At 39.8% G+C, this 25,738-nt stretch overlaps 1 protein-coding gene across 6 annotated transcripts in view; it reads left to right on the forward strand.

The window, feature by feature from the left end:
* Positions 1-9,148: 9,148 nt before the first annotated feature.
* The window catches only part of PSPC1 (paraspeckle component 1), a 77,135-nt gene continuing 60,545 nt past the window's right edge, over positions 9,149-25,738 (forward strand). For 5 of the 6 annotated variants that reach the window (XR_003513812.1, XR_003513813.1, XR_003513811.1 and 2 more), the window contains exons 1-3: positions 9,149-9,661; positions 13,308-13,609; positions 22,702-22,797. Coding sequence is in view for 3 of the 6 variants with exons in the window: in XM_027557646.1 (XP_027413447.1) it covers positions 9,299-9,661; positions 13,308-13,609; positions 22,702-22,797 (761 nt within the window). In the remaining 3 variants the exon portion in view is untranslated. The remainder of the gene's footprint in view (positions 9,662-13,307; positions 13,610-22,701; positions 22,798-25,738) is intronic. The other variant, XM_027557644.1, reaches the window with a different exon arrangement.

A 25,738-nucleotide genomic window follows, 5' to 3' on the forward strand; every position in this document is an offset into this window, starting at 1 on the left:
CATTAGTTTATAGCCGTTTTGCTTCCTGACAACTGGGTCGTTTTCAGTGTGTTTCATACTTGGGTCTGAATGAGGCTTTGGAATAATTCCAAAATCCAGTTTCTTCAGAGGCCCGCGAGGATACCCAGAGCATAACAGGTTCTGAAATTACTCTGCAAATGCTTTGTGTGCCCATTATTTTGTGAGCACTTACCAGTTAATTGAATTACTGATGTGTCATGTGGTTGTATTAGACGCTTGTGTAATCTGACCAAACTAATGAAATCAACCAGTGGCCATGTTCAGCACACTGCAGGCACACCTGTGAGGCATGTATAATGAGTTAGGTGTGAAAAATTCAAAAGATGTAGGTGCTGAGTTTATCCTTGTTCACTGTAAATTTCAACTTTTTAGTGTATGAATTTTTCATAGTGAGATGTTGAAGAAACTGTAAATTCTGAAGATGATAAGAGTATATCTCTCTAGCCTGGTGAATCATTTAGTTTCTTTTTCCTTATCTAGCTCTTATTTTTTACATTGTAAAATTAGTATGTGCTCACCTTAAGGAAGGAAGGAAGGAAACAAATGCAAGTCTTAGAAAAAAAATTATCCTCTACTGCAAATTTAATATCAAAGATTAGGAAAGACAGTTCAGAATAACAGTCCTCAAAAAATGGTAATTTATTGGTTTTGTTAATATCACAGAGGACAACTGACTTTTTTTTATCAACCTCAGATTTTCAAAATTGCTATCTTTAAGATTCTTATTTGAGCCATTTTCTTCCTGTGATTCCCCCCGTCCCTCCTTTACTTACTACTGTAGTCAAGTAAGAGTTGCTAATAGCCCCTTCATAGGTACAAGTCACAATTTACTGCATAGGATATAGAAGTGAATGAGTAAAGAGCTTAGCTAAGTTTTGGAGTAAAGAGCTCAGCTAAAGTTCAGTGGAAGGAATGATGCTGTATCATTATAGGTTGCATCACTTCTGCTTCAAAGCTTGGAAGCTCCCCGTTGCTTTCAGTTTGAAACTCCAGTTGCTTGGCATAAGGTTGTTAGCTACAGTTATTAGTGGCTGACAGTAGGGAAAGAGGTTGTGGATAACGACAAAGTACAAAATTTGAGAAGTGGAGCAGTCCTCTATAATACTGAACTATAAAGGGTGACCATATTAGGATGAAATTGAGATCTGAGAATTTAACTAGAGCTGAAAGAAAAATGTGAGCAAGTACCTATGTCTTGGTTTTTCAGAAAGTAAGATAGTTTGGGAAGATAGTGGTGTAATGTTCCAGAGTAGAGAAGGTTTTGAAAAAACTCTTGTTTTTGGCTGCTGCAGGTGGGATGTTTGTTCCTCAACCAGGGATCGAACCCATGCCCCCTGCAGTGGAAGTACTGAGTCTTAACCACTGGGCCGCCAGGGAAGTCTTAGGAGCTGAGATTGTATTGCTAGATGGTTATGAGTCTCTGCTGTGGAAGTCACATTTGAAGTGAAGAGCAATTAATTCATTTCATACCTACGTATAAAGCAAGGGAAACCTGAAACTTGGGAAATGGCACTAACACCTCAGTCAGGCACGTGTTAAAAAGACTTTCATAAGTCATATGCTTATAAATTAATAGAACTGTAAACCACTAGTTTGCCAAACCGAACTCTGGTCTGCCCACCTGAGGCACTGACCAGAGTCAATGCACTGACCCAGCTTGTGGGGAGGGAAGGTAATGTTTATTTGCAAGGTGCCAGCAAGTAAACCTGGCAGCCAGGGCTCAAAGGGCCCAAATTCCCTGGTGGCTTCAAGGCAAGTGTTTTTAGAGACTAAAATTAAGGGTAAGGATCTTAAATGTGTGGACATGGTTCTGATTGGTTGGTCTTAACAGGTTTCCGTCATTCTGGCTCCAGTGTGTCCGGGGGCGCTGGCTTTGTTAAGCAGTTTCCATGAGTTTGGGCAAGCTCTGGGAGTTGGTGATGGACAGAGAGCCCTGGTATACTGCAGTCCATGGGGTTGCAAAGAGTTGGACATGATTGAGTGACTGAATTGAACTGATTCCATGTGGTGGGGCCCTGGTTTCTGTAAAATGACTCAAGGGTGTGCTCAGTTTTTTACCTACATTCCTTGAGGAGGAACTTGGGGAAGGTCTCAGAGACCAAGCTGCTTCTACAGACAAAAGGTTGTGGAACAGGGAGAGGCTTATACCTAGGCAGACCCCACAGGGTTCTCCTCAGTTTCATTATTGAAACTGATTAGGGGATCAAAAAAGGGAGAAATAACTAACATGAAAGATCACTGGAGATCCTATGGACACTAAAAGCATGAGGTATTATGATCAACTTAGGTCAAGAATTTGATAAGTTTGATGTGATAGACAAATCACTTGAGAAAGACTTACCAAATCTGTCCCAAGAAGAAATAGAAAATCTGAATAGCCTGTCCCTATTGAAGAAATTGACTCTGAAATTACAAGCCTTCCCACAAAGAAACCCATAGGCTCAGATTCCTTCTCTTCCTCAGGGACAATATCTTGAACACACACTGCTAGAGAATGGAAAGAAAAGGGCTCGTCCTAGCTTGTTCTACAAGGTCAGAAATACCCTAGACAAATATCAAGTAACAAATATAACAAATATCAAGTAAACAACAACACCTAACAAGAATAATACAAGAAAGAAATATTATATGCCATCCTCTCTTACCCATTTATTTATTTTGGCAATGCCACACAGCCCCAAGCAGGGATTGAACCCTGACCCATTGACAGTCTCAAGTCCTAACCACTGGACCACCAGGGAATTCCCTAAACTCTTAAAAAGTTAACAGTCACATCAGATTGGGGCCCCCCAATGACGTCACAGTTAGAACTGGACATGGAACAACAGACTGGTTCCAAATAGGAAAAGGAGTTCGTCAAGGCTGTATATTGTCACCCTGTTTATTTAACTTATATGCAGAGTACATCATGAGAAATGCTGGACTGGAAGAAGCACAAGCTGGAATCAAGATTGCTGGGAGAAATATCAATAACCTCAGATATGCAGATGACACCACCCTTATGGCAGAAAGTGAAGAAGAACTCAAAAGCCTCTTGATGAAAGTGAAGGTGGAGAGTGAAAAAGTTGGCTTAAAGCTCAACATTCAGAAAACGAAGATCATGGCATCCGGTCCCACCATTTCATGGGAAATAGATGGGGAAACGGTGGAAACAGTGTCAGACTTTATTTTTCTGGGCTCCAAAATCACTGCAGATGGTGACTGCAGCCATGAAATCAAAAGACGCTTACTCCTTGGAAGGAAAGTTATGACCAACCTAGATAGCATATTCAAAAGCAGAGACATTACTTTGCCAACAAAGGTTCGTCTAGTCAAGGCTATGGTTTTTCCTGTGGTCATGTATGGATGTGAGAATTGGACTGTGAAGAAGGCTGAGTGCCGAAGAATTGATGCTTTTGAACTGTGGTGTTGGAGAAGACTCTTGAGAGTCCCTTGGACTGCAAGGAGATCCAACCAGTCCATTCTGAAGGAGATCAGCCCTGGGATTTCTTTGGAAGGAATGATGCTAAAGCTGAAACTCCAGTACTTTGGCCACCTCACGCGAAGAGTTGACTCATTGGAAAAGACTCTGATGCTGGGAGGGATTGGGGGCAGGAGGAGAAGGGGACGACAGAGGATGAGATGGCTGGATGGCATTGCTGACTCGATGGAGGTGAGTCTGAGTGAACTCGGGAGTTGGTGATGGACAGGGAGGCCTGGTGTGCTGCGATTCATGGGGTCGGAAAGAGTCGGAAACGACTGAGCGACTGATCTGATCTGAATGACGTCATTTAAACTTAATCACCTCTTTAAAATGTCATCTTCAAATCCTCAGTTGCATTCTGAGGTCCTGCGGGGACAGGAGTTGAACATAGGGGTTTCGAGAGGACACACCAGCTTCAGGGCTTGGTACAAGGACACTGCCTATCAGGCCTGACCATCTGTACTCTCAGCTTCATCCATGATCCTTCCTTTCATCCCTCAGAGACTTGCCTTTCTAATCCTCCTGTTTCCCTGAGAAGCAGACCCTGTCCTGACTCCAGGTTCTGTGTGCATCATCTCTAACTGGTTTGACCTTCCTCTTCATCTCCTGGCTTATTTTTGTTTGCATGTTTGATTATCTGAGTGTAAAACCCTGCTCCGTGTACATAATTGAAAAGTTTCAGACAATGCTTTAGATACTCTTATTTGGAATCCACAAGCTCCTGTCGAGAAAGGCTTTGGGGAGGCCCATAGCTCTCAGCCCTGGTTACGTTGGGAATGTAAGTGTGGGAATGGCTACCCACTTATGTATGCTTATATATAAATGAAATGAATGACTGCAGAGATAGAAGGGGTGGGAGGGAGGAATCAGGATTATTTTACTGTTATAAATTACACTACTAGTGAAGTAATCAGTATAATTTGAAAGTGGTCTTAGGATTAGTTGTAAATAAATGTATATGGCAAAATCTAGGGCAACCACTTAAAGCAGAACAATGAATACAACTGATACGCTATGAATGAGAGAAAATGAAACTATAATATGCTTAATTAAAATCACAAAAGGCAGAAAGAGTGGTATACAAAAATAGTAACTTGATAAACCATAATGGAAAAGAATATATGTGTATAAATGAGTCACATTGCTGTACAGTAGTAATGAATATAACATTGTACATTAACTGTATTTCAATTAAAAACCATTAAAAAAAGGAACAAAGAATAAGAGCAACAAGTGGAAAATGATAAAAATATTATAGGGGCCTCCCTAGTGGTCCAGTGGTTAGGAATCTGCCTTGCAAGGCAGGGGCGAGGGTTCAACCCCTGGTTGGGGAGCTAAAATCTTTACCACATGTTATAGGGCAAGTAAGACCACTCGCTGCCAGGAAAGATCCTTAGTGCCTCAGCTAAAACCTGATGCAGTTAAATAAATAAATTTTCCAAAACAATGGTTGATAGTAATCAAGCTATATCAGTAATCACTTTGAATGTCATTGATCTAAATGCACTAATTAGAAAAAGATTGTCAGGGTGGGTCAAAAAGCAAGACCCAATTCTGTGTCATGTATAAGAAATCCACTTTAAATTAAAGGCATATATAAATTGAAAGTATTTAAATGGGGGAATTCCCTGGTTAGGGACTTTGTGCTTCCATTTCTGGGAGGCCCGGGTTCCATCCCTGGTCAGGGAACTAAGATCTCACAAGCCACATAGTATGGCCAAAAAAAAAAAAGAGTAAGTAGATGATTGAAGGATACAAGGTTAATACACAAAAGTCAGTAATTTGTTGTTGTTGCTGTTGTTCAGTCACTAAATTGTATCTGATTCTGGGACCTCATGGACTTTAATGTTTTTACACACCAGCAATGAACATGTGAAACTTAAAATTACAAACACAATACCACTGCCATTACCACCCAAAACAAATGAATACTTAGATAAAAATTAACAAATTACCTATAAGATGTATATGAGGAAAACTACCAATCTCTGATAAATGAAATCAAAGAAGTAAATAAGAGGAGAGACATACCATGTTGATGAATAGGAAGACTCAATATTGAGATGTTCTGGAAGGGCAAAACTATGGAGACAGTAGAGAGATCAGGGGTTACAGGGGTTGGATGGGGAGAGGGATGAATAAGTGGAGAACAGAAGAGATTTAGAGTAGTGAAAATACTATGTGTGATGCTACAATGCTGGATACATGTCATTATAATTTGTTTGACTCAGAATGTACAACATGAAAAGTGACCCTAATGTCATCTTATGACTCTGGTTGTTGATGACGTGTCAGTGTAAGCTCGTGGACTGTAACAAATGTCCCATCTGGTGGGGGATGCTGATAGTAGAGGAGACTGTGCAGGTGTAGGGGCAAGAAGTGTATAGGAAAGCATATTCCTTCCTCTTAAATTTTGCAGCCAATGGAAAACTGCTCCAAAAAAGAGTCTTAAAAAAAGATGAGGACTTCCCTGATAGTCTAGTGGTTAAGAATGCCTGCCAATGCAGGGGATTAGGGTTCTATTCCTGGTCCAGGAAGATTCCACATGCTGTGGAGTAACTAAGCCTGAGCACCACAACTAGAGAAAGCTCCCACACAGCAACAAAGACTCGGCATAACCAAAAAAAAAAAAAATTTAAGGTGATAATAATAATACATATCTTAAAAGATTGTTGTGATGATTAATGAGCTAATAAGTAAAAGCAATTAGAGTAATGCCCAGTACAATAGCACCCCTGTAAGTAGAAGCCAGCCATGCAGCTACACATTTCCTTACCATAAATAATCATTCGGTCCAAAATATCAATAGTGTTGAAGTTAAGAAAACCTGTTCCAATGCTTCTGAGGCACCTCAGTGTGGATGGTCTGACCTAGGGAATGAGTGTGGCAGAAGAGGAGAGGAGAACTCAGACCTGTGGTTCTCCAACATTCTCAAGTGCAGATTCCCAGGAAAGACAGAGAGTGAAGAGTGGCCAGTGGCTGTGAGAATATCAGGGAATATCATAGTGCAGAAGATAAAACACTGTTTTAAGAAAGTAGGAGGGAAGTGATCATTAATAATCGAGTTGTATTTATGATGCCAGACTATTTCCCTAAGACTATATACTTTAACTGTACTACATCTTAGTTGCAGCATGTGGGATCTAGTTCCCTGACCAGGAATCAAACCCCAAGCCCTCCTCACTGGGAGTGTGTTTTAGCCACTGGACCACAAGGGAAGTCGCAGACTGTACTTGAATTAATTTGTTTAACATGCACAAAAACTCTGCAAAGAAGGTATTTTTTCCATATGACACATGATGAAACTCAGGCCCAGATCTACAATGTCAAATGCTACTGCAAGATCTGTGACAGGACAGCTGTCTCTGATCAAAGTGAGAGATATTGCCCATGGTGACAAGAGAGGTTTCAGTGGGATGGAATGTGGGATAGACATCTGCTCGTGTGGCTGAAAGAGAAATCAGGTGATGAGTGAATCAAGACAAAGCAAACAACTCTTGTTTCCTTTCTTTCTTGACTATAGTTCAGTCACTCAGTCATGTCCGACTCTTTTCGACCCCATGAACCATAGCATGCCAGGCCTCCCTGTCCATCCTCCTCCCTGGAGTTCACCCAAACCCATGTCCATTGAGTCAGTGATGCCATCCCACCATCTCATCCTCTGTCATCCCCTTCTCCTCCTGCCCTCAATCTTTCCCATCATCAGGGTCTTTTCAAATGAGTCAGCTCTTTGCATCAGGTGGCCAAAGTATTGGAGTTTCAGCTTCAGCATCAGTCCTTCCAATGAATATTCAGGACTGATTTCCTTTAGGATGGACTGGTTGGATCTCCTTGCAGTCCAAGGGACTCTCAAGAGTCTTCAACAAGAAATGGTAACTAAAGGACAACCTGTGGTCGTGGAAGAGTTTTTTCCCTTTTTTTTTTTTTTCAAGATGCTAGTTTCATCAACAGTTTCTTCTGCTGGTGGGAATAGTTCAGTAGAACTGAATAGTTCAATAGAAATGATCTATTAACTATTAGATCAAGTAACAATTCACTTTGGAAGGGGATTAGGTAACTGTAGAAGCAAAGCACTTAAAAGATGCCATCCAGTGGTTTGACCTTAGAGGGGATTTTTGACCATTCATTTTATTAATAACAGGACATAAGGCAGCACATATGGCTGGCTACATATGGAATTAAGTGGGTTGATTTGGTGCTGATAGAATGAGGCAATTTTCTTCTGATTGTCTTTTTCTTCAGTGAAATTAACAAATTTGACAATATCAGCTATGAGTGACGTGGGGAGGATCTTATTTCCGATTAGGGATTGAACCTGGGGCCATGAGGACTGGACTGTCAGGCAGTCGCTAAGATTTACTTCCGTCTTTCCAAAAAGTTCTCTGTATCTCTGTTTAGTCAACCTTACTTTCTCTTCCAGCTTCTAGCAACCACTGTAGCTAGTTTTCCAGAATGTCATATATTCAGTGTGTAGCCTTTGAGTCACATTATTGCATTTATATGTAGTTTTTTCCTTTTTATTGCTGAATATGTTCTATTATATGAATGTACCAGTTAGTCCATTCACCAGTTGGACATTTGGATTCTTTCCAGTTTTCGTTGATTACAAATAAAATCCCTATAAACATTTTCATACCGGTCTTTGTGTGAATACAGGTTTTCATTTCAGCTGGGTAAATAGCAGAGGGATTGCCGTTCTCCAATTTTTTAATTTAAACGTCTCATGCAAAATCTTGGCCGACAGATTTACTAAGTATTATTGCCGTTCTGGGCTTTCCAGGTGTCTCAGTGGGTAAAGAACCTACCTGCAATGAGGGAGACCCTGGAGATCTTCCCCGGTCGGGAAGGTTCCCGGAGGAGGGCATGGCAACCCACTCTGGTATTCCTGCCTCCCACGGACAGAGGGGTCCGGGGGCTACAGTCCATGGGGTCGTAAAGAGTCGGACACGACTGAGCGACTAAGCACAGCACAGCAACACTGCCCATTCTAAAGTAAGCATTTAAATTCACGAGAAACTGCTGAAGGGTTTGTAAAGTGACCGTGAATGCATTTCTTTTTAATACTTGATGAAGACCTACCATGTGCCTGCCGGGAGCGGTACCGCGCAGAATTGAGTAGTTCGGCCGACATAGTATATGGCTTGAAAATCTTAAAATATCTTCCATCTGGCCCTTTACAGAAAACGTTTGATGACCCTGTCCTAGAGTGGTCCATAGTTCAGGGAGTCCTTCTTTGACGTGAATAATCAACATCACAACTATTATATAGAACCGGATTTTTCATTACGAAATATAATAACCTTGCTCTTTAAAAGGGCGGAAATGTGTTTTCACTTGTTTCAATTACTGGGAAATACATTGTTATTCATGCTATGTATAAAATCTGCAAGTCTTCACTTTCCCGCTGTCATTGAAAATAGAGCTGGATGTCAAGGAGAATGTGCATGTTTCCCTGAATCATCGCGTTTTCACACTGCTGCAACACCCACCGCCACTGTTATCTCGAACCTGCATCTTTCCGAGCCCTGGGAAGGCTGGGAACAGGAACGCGCGCACACTGGTGCGCATGCGCACGCCGCCAGGGCGCCGTTGGCGCAGGAGTGCGCAGGCGCATCGGACTCAGCGCGCCCTTGGAGGGGCGGGGCTTGCGTGGCGTCTCTCCCTCCGACCGCGGCTATAGCGGCGCCATTTTGGGCGTGAGTGCGGGCGGCTGGTCGGAGGTGTCTCGGAGCTAGTTCTTCCCGATCTCTGTCCCGTGGGTCGACACCGACGTGCATTTCGAGCTCTAGGCCGGCTCTGGGGGCACGCGCTGAGATGATGCTGAGAGGAAACCTGAAGCAAGTGCGCATTGAGAAGAACCCGGCGCGCCTCCGCGCTCTGGAGTCGGCGGCCGGAGAGGGGGACCCGGCGGCCCTGGCCCTCGCGCTGCCAGGGGAGCCGCCGGTGCCCGCCGCGCCCGCCGGAGAGGACCGGCCGGCTGACGAGGGCGGTTTCACCATTGACATTAAGAGCTTCCTCAAGCCGGGCGAGAAGACGTACACGCAGCGCTGCCGCCTCTTCGTGGGGAACCTGCCCACGGACATCACCGAGGACGACTTCAAGCGGTTGTTCGAACGCTATGGCGAGCCCAGCGAGGTCTTCATCAACCGCGACCGCGGCTTCGGCTTCATCCGCCTGGTGAGGGGCGGGCTGGGGCGCTGCGAGGTCCCTCATTTTCCCTCCGCTCATCTCGCCTTTCTCCTGTCCCCGGCTCACCCCGACTCCCCGTCACCTCCACCCCCCCGCCCGCCCCAGAGCCGGGCTGCTGTCGCATGGCTCGCGTGAGGGAACTTCCCACGAGGACTTACCGCTTTTCTGTGTCTCCCTTACACTCTGTGGTAGTAGAATAGCACACATTTTTTTCCCGTTTCATCTAAACCTTGATAGGAATTAATGGCTGGCCTGTAATAACCACTTAGTAAAAGTTATTATCCTGAGTTATGAAGTAAATCTTTGGTTCATTTCAAGTACTTTAATAGGTTTTCTCTCCGTGAGTGGACAAAGCAAAAATCTTAATATGGAGAAAAGTGATCTTAATTAAGTGACACTAGTATAACCATGTGAGTGTTCAACACTTGAAATGTGGTTATTGCGGCCGAGGAGTTGAATTTTAAATTTTATTTGTTCTCAGTTTAAATAGCCACATGTGGTTTGTGGCTGCTATTATTGTATAACATAGGTCCTCACTTTTCTTTAAAAAAGCTTTCTATAGGATTGTGAAATGGGGAGGTGAGAAGGGCTGCTATTGTCTGCTCTTTTGAGATATGCTTCTTCAGAGCCATCACCCTAAATACTTGTGTAAGAATGTTAAAAATTTTTCAGTTGGAAATTACAATTTAGTTTGAGATTTGACTTCATGGATAACTTTACTGTTTAATCTGAACTCTGTGTTTAACAGGTGAATTTATTTTATTTTATTTTTTTTTAACAGGTGAATTTAAAAACTTAAAATATTTCTGAGCTATTAGACTTTTTTTTTTCTGTTTAGGAAAATCATAGTGCATACTTGATCTGAATATAAGTACCTGATCTGAATATTGGTAATGGTGTGGGGTTTCCCAGGTAGCTTAGTGGTAACGAATTCTCCTGCAGTGCAGGAGAGGCGGGTTCCATCCCTGGGTTGGGGAGATCTCCTTGAGAAGGGAATGGCATCTCACTTCAATATTCTTTTCTGAAAAATCCCATTGATAGAGGAGTCTAGTGGGCTACAGATCTTGGTGTCGCACAAGAGTCAGACACAGCTTAGCAACTAAACAACACACTACAGCCATTGTGCTGTGTAAGTGGCAAGTGGAGCCAGTGGAGGTTGTTAGACCCAAGTTCAAGCAGTCTCTCTTGGGGTAGTAACTTCAGTTTTTTGTTTTCTGTATTCCTTTAGTTAAGAACCTGTAATTTGAACGTTTTATGAAGAGTGTGATTCAGAGATAGAGCTGGAAGGCTGTATTGATGGATTGTGGATTTTGATAGGTTCAAATCAGATTTGTGTGTGTTTTTGGACAAGTTACTTGAACCTTTATAAGCCTGTTTCCCTATGTGAAATGAGGATAGTAGCAAAACCCACTTCATGAGATTGTTGGTGAGGCTGATGAAGGATAAGGCAAAGACCTGTGTATGTGTATTAATAGATGGGGGAGGAATAAATGACTGGCATGTAATAACCATTTAGTAAAAGTTATTGTCACTTCTGAGCTATGAAGTAAGGAAATCCTTGGTTTGTTTCAAGTACATAATTTTAATTGTCTTGATAGTTACTTCAGTACACATACAGAGCAGTAGTTCTCAAATGGAGTGGTTTTACTTCCCAGAGGACATGTGGCAATGTCTGGAGACATTTTTGGTTGTTAAACAGTGGTAGTGGAGGGGTGGTTCTACTGGCATAAACATCCTACAGGGCACGGGACAGCCCCCACAGTAAGAATTACCTTGTTCATAATATGCTGAGGTTGGGAAACTCTGATGTACAACCATTTAAGACCAAAAGTATAAACTTTGAAGATGCACTATGGCATGAAATTCTTGATAGCATAAACATTTTATTATTTGTCCTAGAAAGTATTAAAAATTGTATTTGTTGCCAACAATAAAAAAGTACTTGATTTAACATAAAAATGAAGATTTGTTTATCTTGAAAAATGACATGTCACACTTTGTCATTATATCTGACTGAATCTGAACAGAAGATGCTCTCTAGAAACACTTTATGGAGTCCTCACCAGGCTCTCTCTCCTCCGCTGCCCACAAACATACTATTATGACTAATTTCAGAGTTTGGAAATGAACACTGATATACTTCAATATTCATACATTCAGTACCTAGAGTCTACAATTAAATTTTGCTGTAATTTTTTCACGTATCTGTTCATCTCTATCTCAGTCCATCCATCAGTCCATGACTCTCAGCATGCTTATCATTAACTAGAGTCCAATTTTGTTTTTTGAGGTATTTGAAACCTACATATAATGAGATGCATAGATACTTAGTGTATAATCTTGTGATTTTAGATCAAGATACTATCATCACCCCATGAAATTTGCTCATGTTTCTTCTCATTCCTAGTTATACGTGTGACAGCATTCTAATCCAAGTCTCCATTCCTAAAAGTTACCTCTCAACAGTTGTTGAATTACTGACATCTTAGCTGCAAAGGACATAACCCTTATTAGGTATTTGTGAAATGTTTGCTGGTACTATTGCTACTACAGTTGAAGAGTAATAAAATGGCCATTTTGAATAGCTAAAGAGGTTAGGTTCATTTGTTTTTGTAAAATTAATTCTGTAGGTAGATTTTCGCATAAGTGAAGTAGTTTAAAGCTGTTGTGAACATTTCAGAGATTGAATAAAAAGCTGTTGTGATCTTAAGACTTTTTCATAAGAAAATGCAATTTGTACTCTTCTCACAAAATGCATATTAAGCCTCTTTCAGTTTTTTGCTGGAAGTTCTCACAACTGAAAAAGAACATACCTGTAGTAAGTTTACCAGTTTGCTGTATTAGATGCCTGTATTTTGTAGAAACTTTTGAGTTCTTCAAGAAGGAAATTCTCTTATCTTGTAGTTCAGCAATGAACATATTCTCTAGTTTATAATAATAAGGATATGTGTACATGCTTTTCTGTTTAATGGAGAGACTTCTTATAGCCCATGAATGGGTATTTGCTTTTCTTAGTGTAGTGGGAGAAATGTGTAGCCCATGAAAATGTTTTAGAAGAAGTAATTAATAACACCTGATGACAGCTTTTTTTTTTTACAGATAATGTAAAAGAAATGGAAATGAAAAGGGGTTTGTCTGTCATTGGAGAGGTGGTACACATTATTAAGATATAAATAACAAACATGAAGTGTATAGAGAAACTATTTTCAATAATAGTTTCTAGTAACTGATACTTCGTCTTAAAAAGTATTTCTGTATTTCCTTTAATACATTTAGGAGACTTATAAAAGATACTGCTTGCATATTTAATAGCTGGTAATCTACACTCCATGGGGTCATAAAAGAGTTGGATTTGACTTAGCGACTAAACAATAGCAATCTGTTTATGAACAGATCATCTTTAAGTGATGATTTTTAACAACGTTGGGGTTGGAACTTTCTATTAAAATGTTTAAAATTACTTATCTTACAAAAATTAATAAAATACGTGTGATACCATAACTGAAAGACACAGAAACAAAGTGGCCCTATCAGCCATTTTGTAAAACTACCCAGCCCTCTTTAGAAAGAAGCCACTATTTAAAATTTTTTTAACTGTAATTTTTTAAAAAGTGATCTTTTTCTTCCTAAAAAGGAGTCCAGAACACTGGCTGAAATTGCAAAAGCAGAGCTGGATGGCACCATATTGAAGAGCAGACCTCTCCGAATTCGTTTTGCTACACATGGAGCAGCCCTAACTGTTAAGAACCTTTCTCCGGTGGTTTCCAATGAGCTACTAGAGCAAGCATTTTCCCAGTTTGGTCCAGTAGAGAAAGCTGTTGTTGTTGTGGATGATCGTGGTAGAGCCACCGGAAAAGGTTTTGTGGAATTTGCAGCAAAACCTCCAGCACGAAAGGCTCTGGAAAGATGTGGTGATGGGGCGTTCTTGCTAACAACGTAAGTTTAAAAGTCTTTGTTTTATAGAGTTACACATAGGGTTCTTTCTGTTCTGCCTCTTTTCTTTGTAGTTCCTTCCCTGTATGTTGTCTTGGCATGTGGTAAGTAGGTGTTGAGTAAGTACTCAGTGAATACAAATAAGGGTATATTTGTGTACCTCCAGGAGTCGAGAATCAATACTTTACTCAAACTTCAGTGTATTAATCCATAAGGAATCTCGGGAATGTTTTGTGTTACCATTTTTATTCACCCTACTGAATGTGTATTAGGTGCAAAGCCAAACGTTACATTTAATGAATGAGGTTTTAATCAGTTTTGAAATGTAATTTACATATGTTAAAATGCATCCAGTTTTGCATGTGAAGTTTAAAAAATGTATGTAGTCATTTACCCTCCACCACAATCAAGATAACATTTTCAGCATCCAACAAAAATTCTTTTTTGTCCTTTTGCAGTTACTCCTCTTATCCCTGCCTAGACTGCTCTTGATCTTTCTGTTACTATAGTTTTGTTTTTTCTTATATTTCATATAAATGAAGTTATATATTAATAGTATGTATTCTTTTGTGTGTGATTTCTTTTGCTTAGTATAATGTTTATGAGATTTCATCCATATCACTATATTAGTATTTTGTTCCTTTTTATGGCCAAATTACAACTGTGGTGACCTTTGGGTGGATGTTCACCCAAAGTTGCTTCCAAGTACTGGCCTTTGTGAATAAAGCTATTACGAACATTTGTGTATAAAACTTCTTCGGAACAGTATACTTTCATGTGACTTTGGTAATACTGAGGAAGTAAATGTATGTTCCGGAGAAGGCAATGGCAACCCATTCCAGTACTGTTGCCTGGAAAATCCCATGGATGGAGGAGCCTGGTATGCTGCAGTCCATGAGGTCGATAAGAGTCGGATACGACTGAGCGACTTCACTTTTACTTTTCACTTTCATGCATTGGAGAAGGAAATGGCAACCCACTCCAGTGTTCTTGCCTGGAGAATCCCAGGGATGGGGGAGCCTAGCCTGGTGGGCTGCCGTCTATGGGGTCGCACAGAGTCGGACACGACTGAATCGACTTGGCAGCAGCAGCAGCAAATGTATGTTCAACTTTATAAGGAACTCCCAAACTGTTTTCCAGATACATGTATCATTTTACATTCCCGCTAGCAGTGAATAAGAGAGTTCTAATGATCATGTCCCCTCAGCAACACTTGAAATTTTTAGATATTCTAGTAAGTGTAGTGATGTCTCTTTGTGGTTTAAATATTGTTTTCTTAACGACTGACGATAAGTATCTTTTCATGTGCTTTTTGGATATGTGTCTTTTTGTGAAATGTCTGTTGATATTTTTGCCTTTAAAAAAAAAATTTATTTGGCTTCACCATGGCTTAGTTGTGGCATGTGGGATCTAGTTCCCTGCTACTGCTACTGCTAAGTCAGGTAAGTCGTGTTCCCTGACCAGGGGTCAAATCCCGGCCCCCATGCATTGGGAGTACAGAGTCATATCCACTGGACCACAGAGAAGTTCCTTGCCTGTTTTTTAATTGGCTGGTTTGTCGTAATGTTTTTTTAACACATCTGGGTCCAGGCCTGTATTAACACTATTTCATCCCAGTCTGTGGCTTGCTTTTTAATTTTTTAAAAAAGATAATTTATTTAATTGATTTATTTGGCTGCACCTGGTCTTGGTTGCAGCAAGCAGGATCTTCCATCTTAATTGGGGCATGTGGAATCTTTAGTTGCCACATGGCAAGATTTTTAGTTGCGGCATGTTGGATTGTCCAGGGATTGAACCCAGGTCCCCTGCATTGGGACCGCAGAGTCTTAGCCACTGGACCACCAGGAAGTCCTTTTAATTTTTTTTAATCGTGTTTTTCAAAGAGCAGAAGTTGTTCTATTTTGTGAAGTCCAGTTTATCAATTTATTTTCTTACTTGGTTTGTTCCTTGGAATTTTTGTGTATGAAATCTTTGCCTTTCCTAAAGTAGCAAAGCTTTCTCGTATTTTCTTGAGAAATTTTGTAGCTTTTTGTTTAAACCTGTGATACGTTTTGAGTATGATGTGAGGTAGCAGTTCATTGCTTTAATGTTCTGGCACCATTAATTGAGAAGGTTATGATTTTCCCTTTGTTACCTTTTACCTTTATCAAATAACTGGAAACAAATTTGCTCTCTTTCCTGTTTTCTTGATCGGTATGTCTATTATGCTGTTACTGTACTTCTTAATTACCTTATACTAGACTTTGAAGTCAGATAGTAGCATCCAACTTTATTCTTTTTTTTTTTTAATTGTTCTGGTTATTATCATTTCTTTGTATATCCTTACTGATTTTAAAATCAGCTTGTCAATTAAAAAAGTTCTGCTGGGCTTTTGGTTGAAATTGCTTTGAATCTACAGATCATTCTGGGGAACATTAACATCTTCACAGTATCAGCCCTTTTCCAATCCATGAACGTGATGTGTTTCTCCATTTACTTAAAAATATTTTAAAGTAATTATAGTGGTCATTAAACCTGTTGCCATATTAACATGGCTTTCCTTTCAGTTTGTCCACAAGAAAGTTCTCAATGTGCATTCTTAGTCTTCAGACTGAATTTGTAGAAGTTCCTAAGTTGATTATTGAATGGATTTCTTTTAGCTCTGGCACTTGAGCTATTGATTGGAATCATTCAAATATTTAGGGTTTGGGGAATTGGATACAAAGACAATGTAGAAAAATTGTTTTCTACCTCCAGGGAGCTTAGTTTGGTGACTTGTGAAGCATTTTTCAGTTTGTTTTTGACAGTTAAGCATTTGTGCTGAAGCTCTTGTAGAGCAGACATTTTACAGCTCTGCCAGCTTGTTCTCTTAGAGACTTTGGTCTTGTTCCCATTCCCTTTCCTTTAGAGAGATGATCTCTTTCCCTGTCATCACAGGTCTTGCCCTCACATTTCATTCACATTTTGGTAAGATATTATCTCTTAAGGGAAGCTGACTGTTTTACGTTAAAATAGCCTAATGCTTTACTCTCCAACTTAACTTTTCTTCATAGCACTTAAGGTTGCATTCTCTACCTAGAATGTAAGCTCCCCTGGGGTAGGGACTATGTCTCGTTTAACACTGTAATCCTGACACTTGTATTCTGGTATTTTCCTGGATTCTTAGTAAGTTTGCAATAGTTATTTAAAGAGTGAAGGAAGGTAAGTCCTAAAGCAGTAGGCAAGGCATGTAGTTAGTATATATTTTCTGCTGTAAGCTTTGATTAATTGCTGCTAGTTAAAGTCATAATCGGGCACTGATAAATATTTAACTATTTCTTCTTGTTCAGTCACTAAGTCGTGTCAGACATTTGTGACTCCGTGGACTGCAGCATGCCAGGCTTCCTTGTCCTTCACTAATTCCTAGAGTTTGCTCAGATTAACGTCCATTGAGTCCATGATGCCATACAACTGTCTCATCCTCTGGTGCCCTCTTCTTTTGCTTTCAGTCTTTCCTAGCATCAGGGTCTTTTCCAGTGAGTCAGCCGTTCACCTCAGGTGGCCAAAGTATTTCTTACAGGTAGCTTTTAGAATACTTTATAAATGACATGCAGATGGCATCACCTGGAACTTGAGCAGCTGCACAAGGATCTTGGAGGTCTGATGATGGCCAAGAACAAACTAAAAGGGCAGAAGTCCAGAAATGTATTCCACATAACTAGCCAAAAAAGCTTTAAGGTTAAAAATAAAGTAAAACCTGTTACCACTAATCTTTAAGAATATAAACATTGTGAATGCTGAAAAAGTTAACAGTGAATAAAGCTTTTGTAGATAAACAAGAGGATAACAAAGAGGATAAACAAAGGCCTTCTCAAAAGGCCTTTGCTTTGAGCTGCTGCAGAAACAGTTGGTTTCTCAGCAGTGTCGTGAAAATATACCAGTTAATGTTGATGAAGCTACAAGATTAGTGGTCCAGTTGTAATACACTGGTGATGCATCAGATTCCCCCAGAAGACCACTCAATTAACTTTTATATAAAAAAAAATTTATATACAGTTTTGAGGGCTTCCATGGTGGCTCAGATGGTAAAGAATCCACCTGCAATTCAAGAGACCTGGATTCAATCCCTGGGTTGGGAAAATCCCCTGGAGAAGGAAATGGTGATCCGCTGCAGTATTCTTTTTTTTTATTATTTTTATTAAAAAAATTTTTTTTTAGATTTCATGGCTGCAGTCACTATCTGCAGTGATTTTAAGTGAAAGTGAAGTCGCTCAGTCATGTCTGACTCTTTGCAACCCTATGGACTGTAGCCCACCAGGCTCCTCTGTCCCTGGGATTTTCCAGGCAAGAAAACTGGAGTGGGTTGCCATTTCCTTCTCCTGGTTCAGTATTCTTGCCTGGAGAATTCCATGGACAGAGGAGCCTGGCTGGCTACAGTCCCTGGATCACAAAGAATCAGACATGACTGATTGACTAACACTTAACACACAGCACTTAGAGGGAATGGGCAAGGTGTTGAACATTTTATCTGTCTTATTTCTTAATCACGATCACTTGGATTTCTGGAGAACTGGTTATTATTCGTCCCATTTTTCAGATAAGAAAATTGACTCAGAGATGTTAAGTAATTTGCTTAAGATTTCACAGCTAATAAATGGTGGAGTTCAGTCTGATGCCAAATTCCTTGCTTCTTACAGTATGCCACAGGTGGAGTGGTTTATACTTTCTGTAGATTCTTCTTGCTCAGGTCTTTTGTTAAACCTTCTCATGGAGCTCCAGATGTCCTCCCTGCTGTTTGAATACTTGGTCTCAGTTGAAGTGTTGATTTATAGAGAGGATTTTCCTGACTGCCTTATCTAAAGTGGCTTCTCTCTTATTCCTTCTGACAGTGTGGTTTTTTCTTGGCCCTAAAATGATCTTTTTATTTTCTCATGTAGGGGCGGGAGCAGTTTTTAGAAGACTTGTAGGGATTGTTTTGTTTATCCTTGGATCCCTAGCTCCAACTAGTCTTGGAACCTGTTAGGTGATCAGATTTATTGACTAACTGAATCTCACATATCTTAGTTAATACAAGTGATTTATAAAGGTGATATTACAGGGATTTTGTTTCGAAATGTAGACATCTTTTATAATTAAGATTTCTCTTGAAAATATCTCTAAATTGTCATAAAATGTATACTGTACATGGCTTTAGATAAACAGCTTTGTATACAGTATGTATAATGATTAACACATAGTTGAAAAAGTATGTATAAGTTATGTATCTATGCTGTTTTGAAATTACTAACGAGGCAGAAAAATAAAAAGGGAAAATTAAAAATTTATGATGATATACATCAGTGTCTCTTTTGCTGTCTCGTACACAGGGTTATTGTTACCATCTTTCTAAATTCCATATATATGCGTTAGTATACTGTATTGGTGTTTTTCTTTCTGGCTTACTTCACTCTGTATAATAGGCTCTAGTTTCATCCACCTCATTAGAACGATTCAAATGTATTCTTTTTAATGGCTGAGTAATACTCCATTGTGTATACGTACCACAGCTTTCTTATCCATTCATCTGCTGATGGACATCTGGGTTGCTTCCATGTCCTGGCTATTATAAACAGTGCTGCGATGAACATTGGGGTACACGTGTCTCTTTCCCTTCTGGTTTCCTCAGTGCGTATGCCCAGCAGTGGGATTGCTGGATCATAGAGGGAGAGGGTGGGAAGATTTGGGAGAATGGCATTGAAACATGTATAATATCATGTATGAAACGAGTTGCCAGTCCAGGTTCGATGCACGATACTGGATGCTTGGAGCTAGTGCACTGGGATGACCCAGAGGGATGGTATGGGGAGGTAGGAGGGAGGAGGGTTCAGGATGGGGAACACATGTATACCTGTGGCGGATTCATTTTGATATTTGGCAAAACTAATACAATTTGTAAAGTTTAAAAATTAATTTAAAAAATTTATTATTATAATGGTATGCCCACATCTTTAAACTTTAGAATCATATCTAGAGCAGCAGAAGTGCTCATGCTTAGAACTCAAATTGAGGAGGCATAATGATAATGAAAAGTGCTCAGTTTTCGAATTTTTCTTTCACTTTTTTGTTGTTGTTTTAAGAATCATTGCAGGTTAACTTAAGTGAAGATGTAGTGGTCTGTTCTTACTCTTTTCCGAATTATACCCTAAAAATTTTGTGGGAATTGCTTCCTTAGAAACAGGAAAATGTGTCTTTTAATTTCAATTTAGAGAAAGGTATTTTCCCTTTAAAGAATCCTTTAATGTTAGTGTAAATGTTACCTATCTTCACTAATTGTTAGCATTTTGCTATAGCTTTTTCATTATGGGAAATACATACATATTTTTTTTTCTTTTTTCTTTGCCAATTAATTTGAGTCAGGTGCAGAGTACAGTACTGAATTACAGTACTTGGCATGTATATCCTTTGAATATTCTCTTGCAGAACTGCAGTGTAATTGTCACACTGAGGAAACAACGCTTACCTGATATTATTTAATATTGAATGTCAGAATTTAATCTTAATTGAATATTAAAAATTTTTCCATTGCCTATCAATGTATTTTATACTTTTTAAAAAAGTTACTTATTTATTTATTTGGCTGCACCAGGTCTTAGTTGTGGCATGTGGGATTTAGTTTCTTGAGCAGAGATTGAACCCCGGGACCCTGCATTGTGAATGCTGAGTATTAGCCACCGGACCACCAGAGAAGTCCTGGGTCTTACTTTCTTACATAAAAATACTATATTGTTTAAATTTTTTCACAGTTGAACATTTATCAGTTTTACAGTCAAGGTAATGATTAATTTAGGGGCAGCGTGAGAAGGAAAAGGTATCACAACAATTCCAGATTTAACACATGGTTGTCAGTCTTTTTTTCTATATAATATTTACCTATGTTTGTAGAAGGAGTAAATTAAATAATTACATGTATAAACAAAATTTTTAAAAATTACTTATTTGGCTCTGCTGGGTCTTTGTTGCTGCATGGGCTTTTCTCTAGTGGTGGTGCATTTTGGGCTTCAGTAGTTGGAGCTCCCTAGCTCTAGAACATAGGCTCAGTAGTTGTGGTGCATTGGCTCAGTTGCTCCAGGGCCTGTAGGATCTTCCTGGATCAGGGCTCAAACCTGTGTCTCCTGCATTGGCAGGCAGATTCTTTACTTACTGAGCCACCAGGAAAGTCCTATAGACAAAATTTAAGTTAGCTTTTCCTTCTTTCTTTTTTTTGCCACATTGCCCAAATCTTGGGGGTGTGGATTCTTAGTTCCCTCATCAAAGATTGAACCTAGGTCCTCAGCAGTGAGAACTTGGAGTCCTTATGTTAAGTTTAAAACTTAAATAAACAAAGTCGGTTGGACACAGGAATGGTGCATACAGTGAAACCATAAATGTTCACATTTTAGCACGTATCCCAATAAAACAAGACACGGTCCCTTAAAGATGTCCCTTGTATACAACATGCATGGTCTTAATATGATGAATGGTTGTGTGATCCTTACTCACTCGTGTATCTCTTGAGAAATGGAATAGTGGAAATAAGATGTAAATATATAACATTAGTGTGTGTTTGTCAAGTTCTCTGCTAGAGAACTTGTAGAAAAGTATCTAGTGGCCACATTTATGTTGAAATTGAATTTTTTTTTCTTGGCCAAGCCTTGCAGCATCTGGGATCTTAGTTCCCTAACCAGGGGTTGAACCCTTCCCCCAGTGTGTTGGGAGCATAGAGTCTTAACCACTGGACCTCCAGGGAAGTCCCTGAAGTTGGAATTGTATAACACTTAATTACTCAGGTGTAGTTCTTACCTGGCTCTATTACTCTTTGAATGTTGGTGGCCCTGCCTCAGCTTCTAGGGGGGTAAGTGGTCCGTATGATGTGTCTTCCTTTTGTCCTTGGGCCCTTTTGGGTCCTCTTAGAAGTACCACATCCTCCTGTCGGCTGGGTGGGTTCAGTTCTCAGCTGCTTTCTCAAACTTCACTGAGTTGTGTGAACTCTCTGAGGCTGTATTTACTCATTCTTTATTACATTTCTGTTTTTACTTCTTGGACATGAGGTCTCAGACTGGAGAATGAGGCCTGTAAGTTCCTTTTCTTTTGGGTTTCCACTCACTTTACCTGAGGTTTCTAATTGCATTGTTTTCATTACTCCGAGGTATTCTACACGTGCTTGTAATTCTTTTTCTCTATCAAATGTCTCACTAGCTCAGGAATAATTTTTTATGTGACCATTGTATAGCTTTACTTTCCATATAGAGAAGGATTTAGTCTCTGTTAATCTCTGGGTCTTTATAAAGGGAAAGAAATATTTTGAACCCTGAAAGCTCCTTCACCTCTCTAGCTCCTCTGTTAACACCTCAGAAGTTAGCCATGATTTTTTTTCTCTTTAAAGCATCTCTGTTCATTTTTCAGACTTGCTTTCATGCTGAGAGACTGATAGCAAGGAAACTTTAATATTAGTATGTCATCTCCTCCACTTATTTCTCTTGTCTTTCCTCAGTGAGCCTTCCCTTCCTTAGGAAAACAATACAGAAGGAGGGTTTCCAGGTCAGCTCTTTGATCATCTACTCTTCTTGTCCCCACACCCCATTTCTTCCTTGATTGTGTTGCTTCTGGCTGCCCCTCTACACCCCCTTCCCTTTTGCTTGACTGATATCTTTTAGGCTGATATATTTTAAGTTTTAGAAAGACTTTTCCTTTTGAGACTGGTTGGACAATGGAAGGTTGGGAGCTGGGTGGAGTTGTGAGTTTGAGGCCATGGAGGGGATGGGGGTCCCGGTATGCGTGTGGATGAGACACACAGTAGAGTTGGGTACTTGCTCCTCTGCGTTGCTCTTTGTAGAAGTTAACTGCAGTGGTCAGGCAGGTCTATGTTGATGTTTTTTTCTGTGGTCCCGAATAGACTCCATGCTCTAAAAATAAGCACTCATCTTTGACTTATATGTTCACCTGTGTTGGTGCAGCCAGTGTTTATTGACTGATTTTGTGTGTATATGTGATACTTACTAAGACTTTTTTCTCAGATAAATTTTCCAAGTATGTATCTTGGAATTATTATAAAAGATTTCTAGGAGGATTTTAGTTCTAGATACTGTTTTAATTCTTATTAATGCTTTTTACCTGTCCAGGACCCCTCGTCCGGTCATTGTGGAGCCCATGGAACAGTTTGATGATGAAGATGGTTTGCCAGAGAAACTAATGCAGAAAACTCAGCAGTATCATAAGTAAGATTTTATAAGAAGATAAATTCTGATAAATTTAGAATGTGCTTTCAAGGGTGTTTATTACTTTACATTTGTTATTGAATATTGTTGGATTATAAGGTGTTTTATTTAGTCTTGTTAGCCAGTAACAATCTGGTTAATAGAGTGGGCTGGTCTACATGGAATGCTAGTTTTCTTGTGTATATTGTTAAAAGGTTAACTTGACTTCGAAAAGTTCAACTTTTATAACTGGGGCATGGGTGGGTTCCATAAGCGTATACTGTCTGTAGTACCTATGCCAGAGAAACAGTGAATTTTAGATGCAAAAGTTTCTGTATTGAGTATGCTACAGGTATATTATGAATTAAGAGGAGACTTTGTCAGGAGTAGAAAGATGATTCTAGTTAAAGAACTTGGGAAAGGGTAAGAATTCTTCTTTTTTTAAAAGTTTATTAATCTGTGGTATCTACCAAAGTTGTGTGTGTGTGTATGCATGCATGCTCTGTCAGTCGTGTCCTGCTCAACCCCATGGACTACAGACTGTCAGGCTCCTCTGTCTATGGGATTTTTCCAGGCAGGAATACTGGAGTGGGTTGCCATTTCCTTCTCCAAAGAATTCTTAGAGATGAAAAAGAAAAATAACCTTTTAACAATTACTTTTCATTCATTGTGGTTCAGATATTTTTATGTAAGCTGACTGTGTGAATACATTGTGTTGTTCTTAACTACTAAGTTGTTATAATAAGTAAGACTGTAGTGAACTTCCCTGATGATCCCATTAGTTAAGACTCTGTGCTTCCAAAGCAGGGGCCGCTGGTTTGATCCCTGGTCAGAGAACTAAGATCTCACATGCTATGTGATGTGACTGAAAAACAAAAAACACTGTAATATTTGCGTGCATGAACCTAAATATTGGACTGCCTTTGTGCTAGGCACTGTCCTAGATGCTGCCAGTGCCCTCATGATGCTTACATTTCTAGTGGCAGGGCTACACAATAAATACTGAACCAAAGAATAATGTTTTAATAAATACACTAAGTAGTGAGAAATACCATTTAAAACCACTAAAGTGAGGTATGATGCTAAGATCAAACAGTATGCATATTTAATGGTGATTAATTCTGGTAGATGGTTCTCCCAAAATATTATACCAATTTATACTCATTGGTGTATGCATAAAAGTATTTATTTCTCTTCATCCTGACCAAAAAATGGTTATGATTTTAAGATTTGATAGTTTGTGTTCAAAATAACGTTTTACACGTTTTAATAGCACTCTTTGATTTTAGACTGGTTTTCTCCTTGTAGTTGATTTAAATGACAAATGTGGGTGCTTTTTTATTGATTGATTTGGCTTTTGTTGTAGCACACAGATTCTATAGTTGTGACTGGAGGGCTTTAGTAGCTCCACGACATTTGAGATCTTAATTCCCCGACCAGGGATTGAACCCACGTCCCCTGCATTGCAGGACAGATTCTTAAATACTGGACCACCAGGGAAGTCCCTGGGTGCTTATTTTTAACTGGTGTTGGAGATGTATCAATGAACAGAATAAACCAGAAATTCTTGCTATGTGGCAGAGTAGGTAGCCTGTTCCTTCTCCAGCAGATCTTCCTGACCCAGGAATTGAGCCAAGGTCTCTGGTATTGCAGGCAGATTCTTTACCAACTGAGCTATCATGGAAGCCCTTGGGAAGAAGGGGGTAAACAATAAAATAAAGATGGCAGAAAACCAGGGAAAAGTGGGTGTAGGGGAGCAGAAGATTGTGCCTCTTTTTATACAGGTGGTTAAGGAAGCTTTTGTGAGGGTAGTATTTGATTCACAACTTGAAAGCGGGGGTAGGGGGGAAGGGGGTGGGAGGTGAGGGCACCAGATGGGATAGGGATCTCAGTCAGCTGAGGGGTACGGCTCTGCAGGCTTTGGGGGAGGACTGGCATGGTGCAGGTGCAGTGAAGAGGCTAGGTTAACTGGACCAGGGTGAGTATGGGGAGCCTTGTAGCGATCAAGAGGATTTAGGACATAGTGGGAGGAGTGTAGACTGTGGGGCTTGTGGTCTATTGAACTAACTTTGACTTCTGTGATTCATGTGAAAGGAAGAAGCAGGATAGTGATTTAATTTTAAATTTAAAGCAGCTTTGTAACTGCTCTGTTATAATAGATTATAAAGAGCCAATGGTGGGATTGGGGGGGTAAGTTTAGGATCCTGCTGACAGGAAGTGGTTACAATGGTGATGACCAGAAGTGGTCAGATTCTGAATGTGGTTTGAAACTAGATTGGATATTGCTGATGGATATGGAGATGTGGGAGAAAGAGAGTTAAAAGAGTGATGATGAGGTTTTTGGCCTAAGTAACTGGAAAGTATAGACTTGCTAGTGACTGACATGGAGAACCTGGAGGAGTTGATTTGGGGGAGTAGGATCAGGAACCTTGTTTTGGGATCTGTTGTCAAGATAGTTGGATTTGTGTCTGGAATTCAGATGTGCTGTTTGGGCTCAAGTTACCAGTGTGATGGAAAAGAATGTCAAAGGACCAACTCCAGATTGCTCATTTGACAGAAGTTGGGAAGGTCAAAAGGAATCAACAGAGACTGAGTGGGAGCAGTGGGAGGGACACCCAGCAGAATGTGTCCTAGAAGCAAGGGATTGGTAGTAATCAGTTGTAACTCAGCCATGTAAATTTCTCTTAAATGCTGTTTCTCAAAGGCTTACATTTAATTTCCTATTCATTTGATTTCTGGTTATAGCTTATTACAGATTTTAAGTAGAGCATCCTTTTGCATTCAGGAATTAGAGAACTGAAATTATAAAGGTGTTAAAAGAAGTAGAATTTATAGATTGTACTTGTTTATTGGAAAAAAAAAACAAAACCAAAATCAAACTTGTTTATATAATGACTTAATTATTCCAGCAAATATTACATGATCTCATGATATTTTTAAACTTTACTGCTAAAGAGTTATG

This window comes from Bos indicus x Bos taurus, chromosome 12, assembly GCF_003369695.1.
Source record: "Bos indicus x Bos taurus breed Angus x Brahman F1 hybrid chromosome 12, Bos_hybrid_MaternalHap_v2.0, whole genome shotgun sequence".
Classification (NCBI taxonomy): domain Eukaryota; kingdom Metazoa; phylum Chordata; class Mammalia; order Artiodactyla; family Bovidae; genus Bos; species Bos indicus x Bos taurus.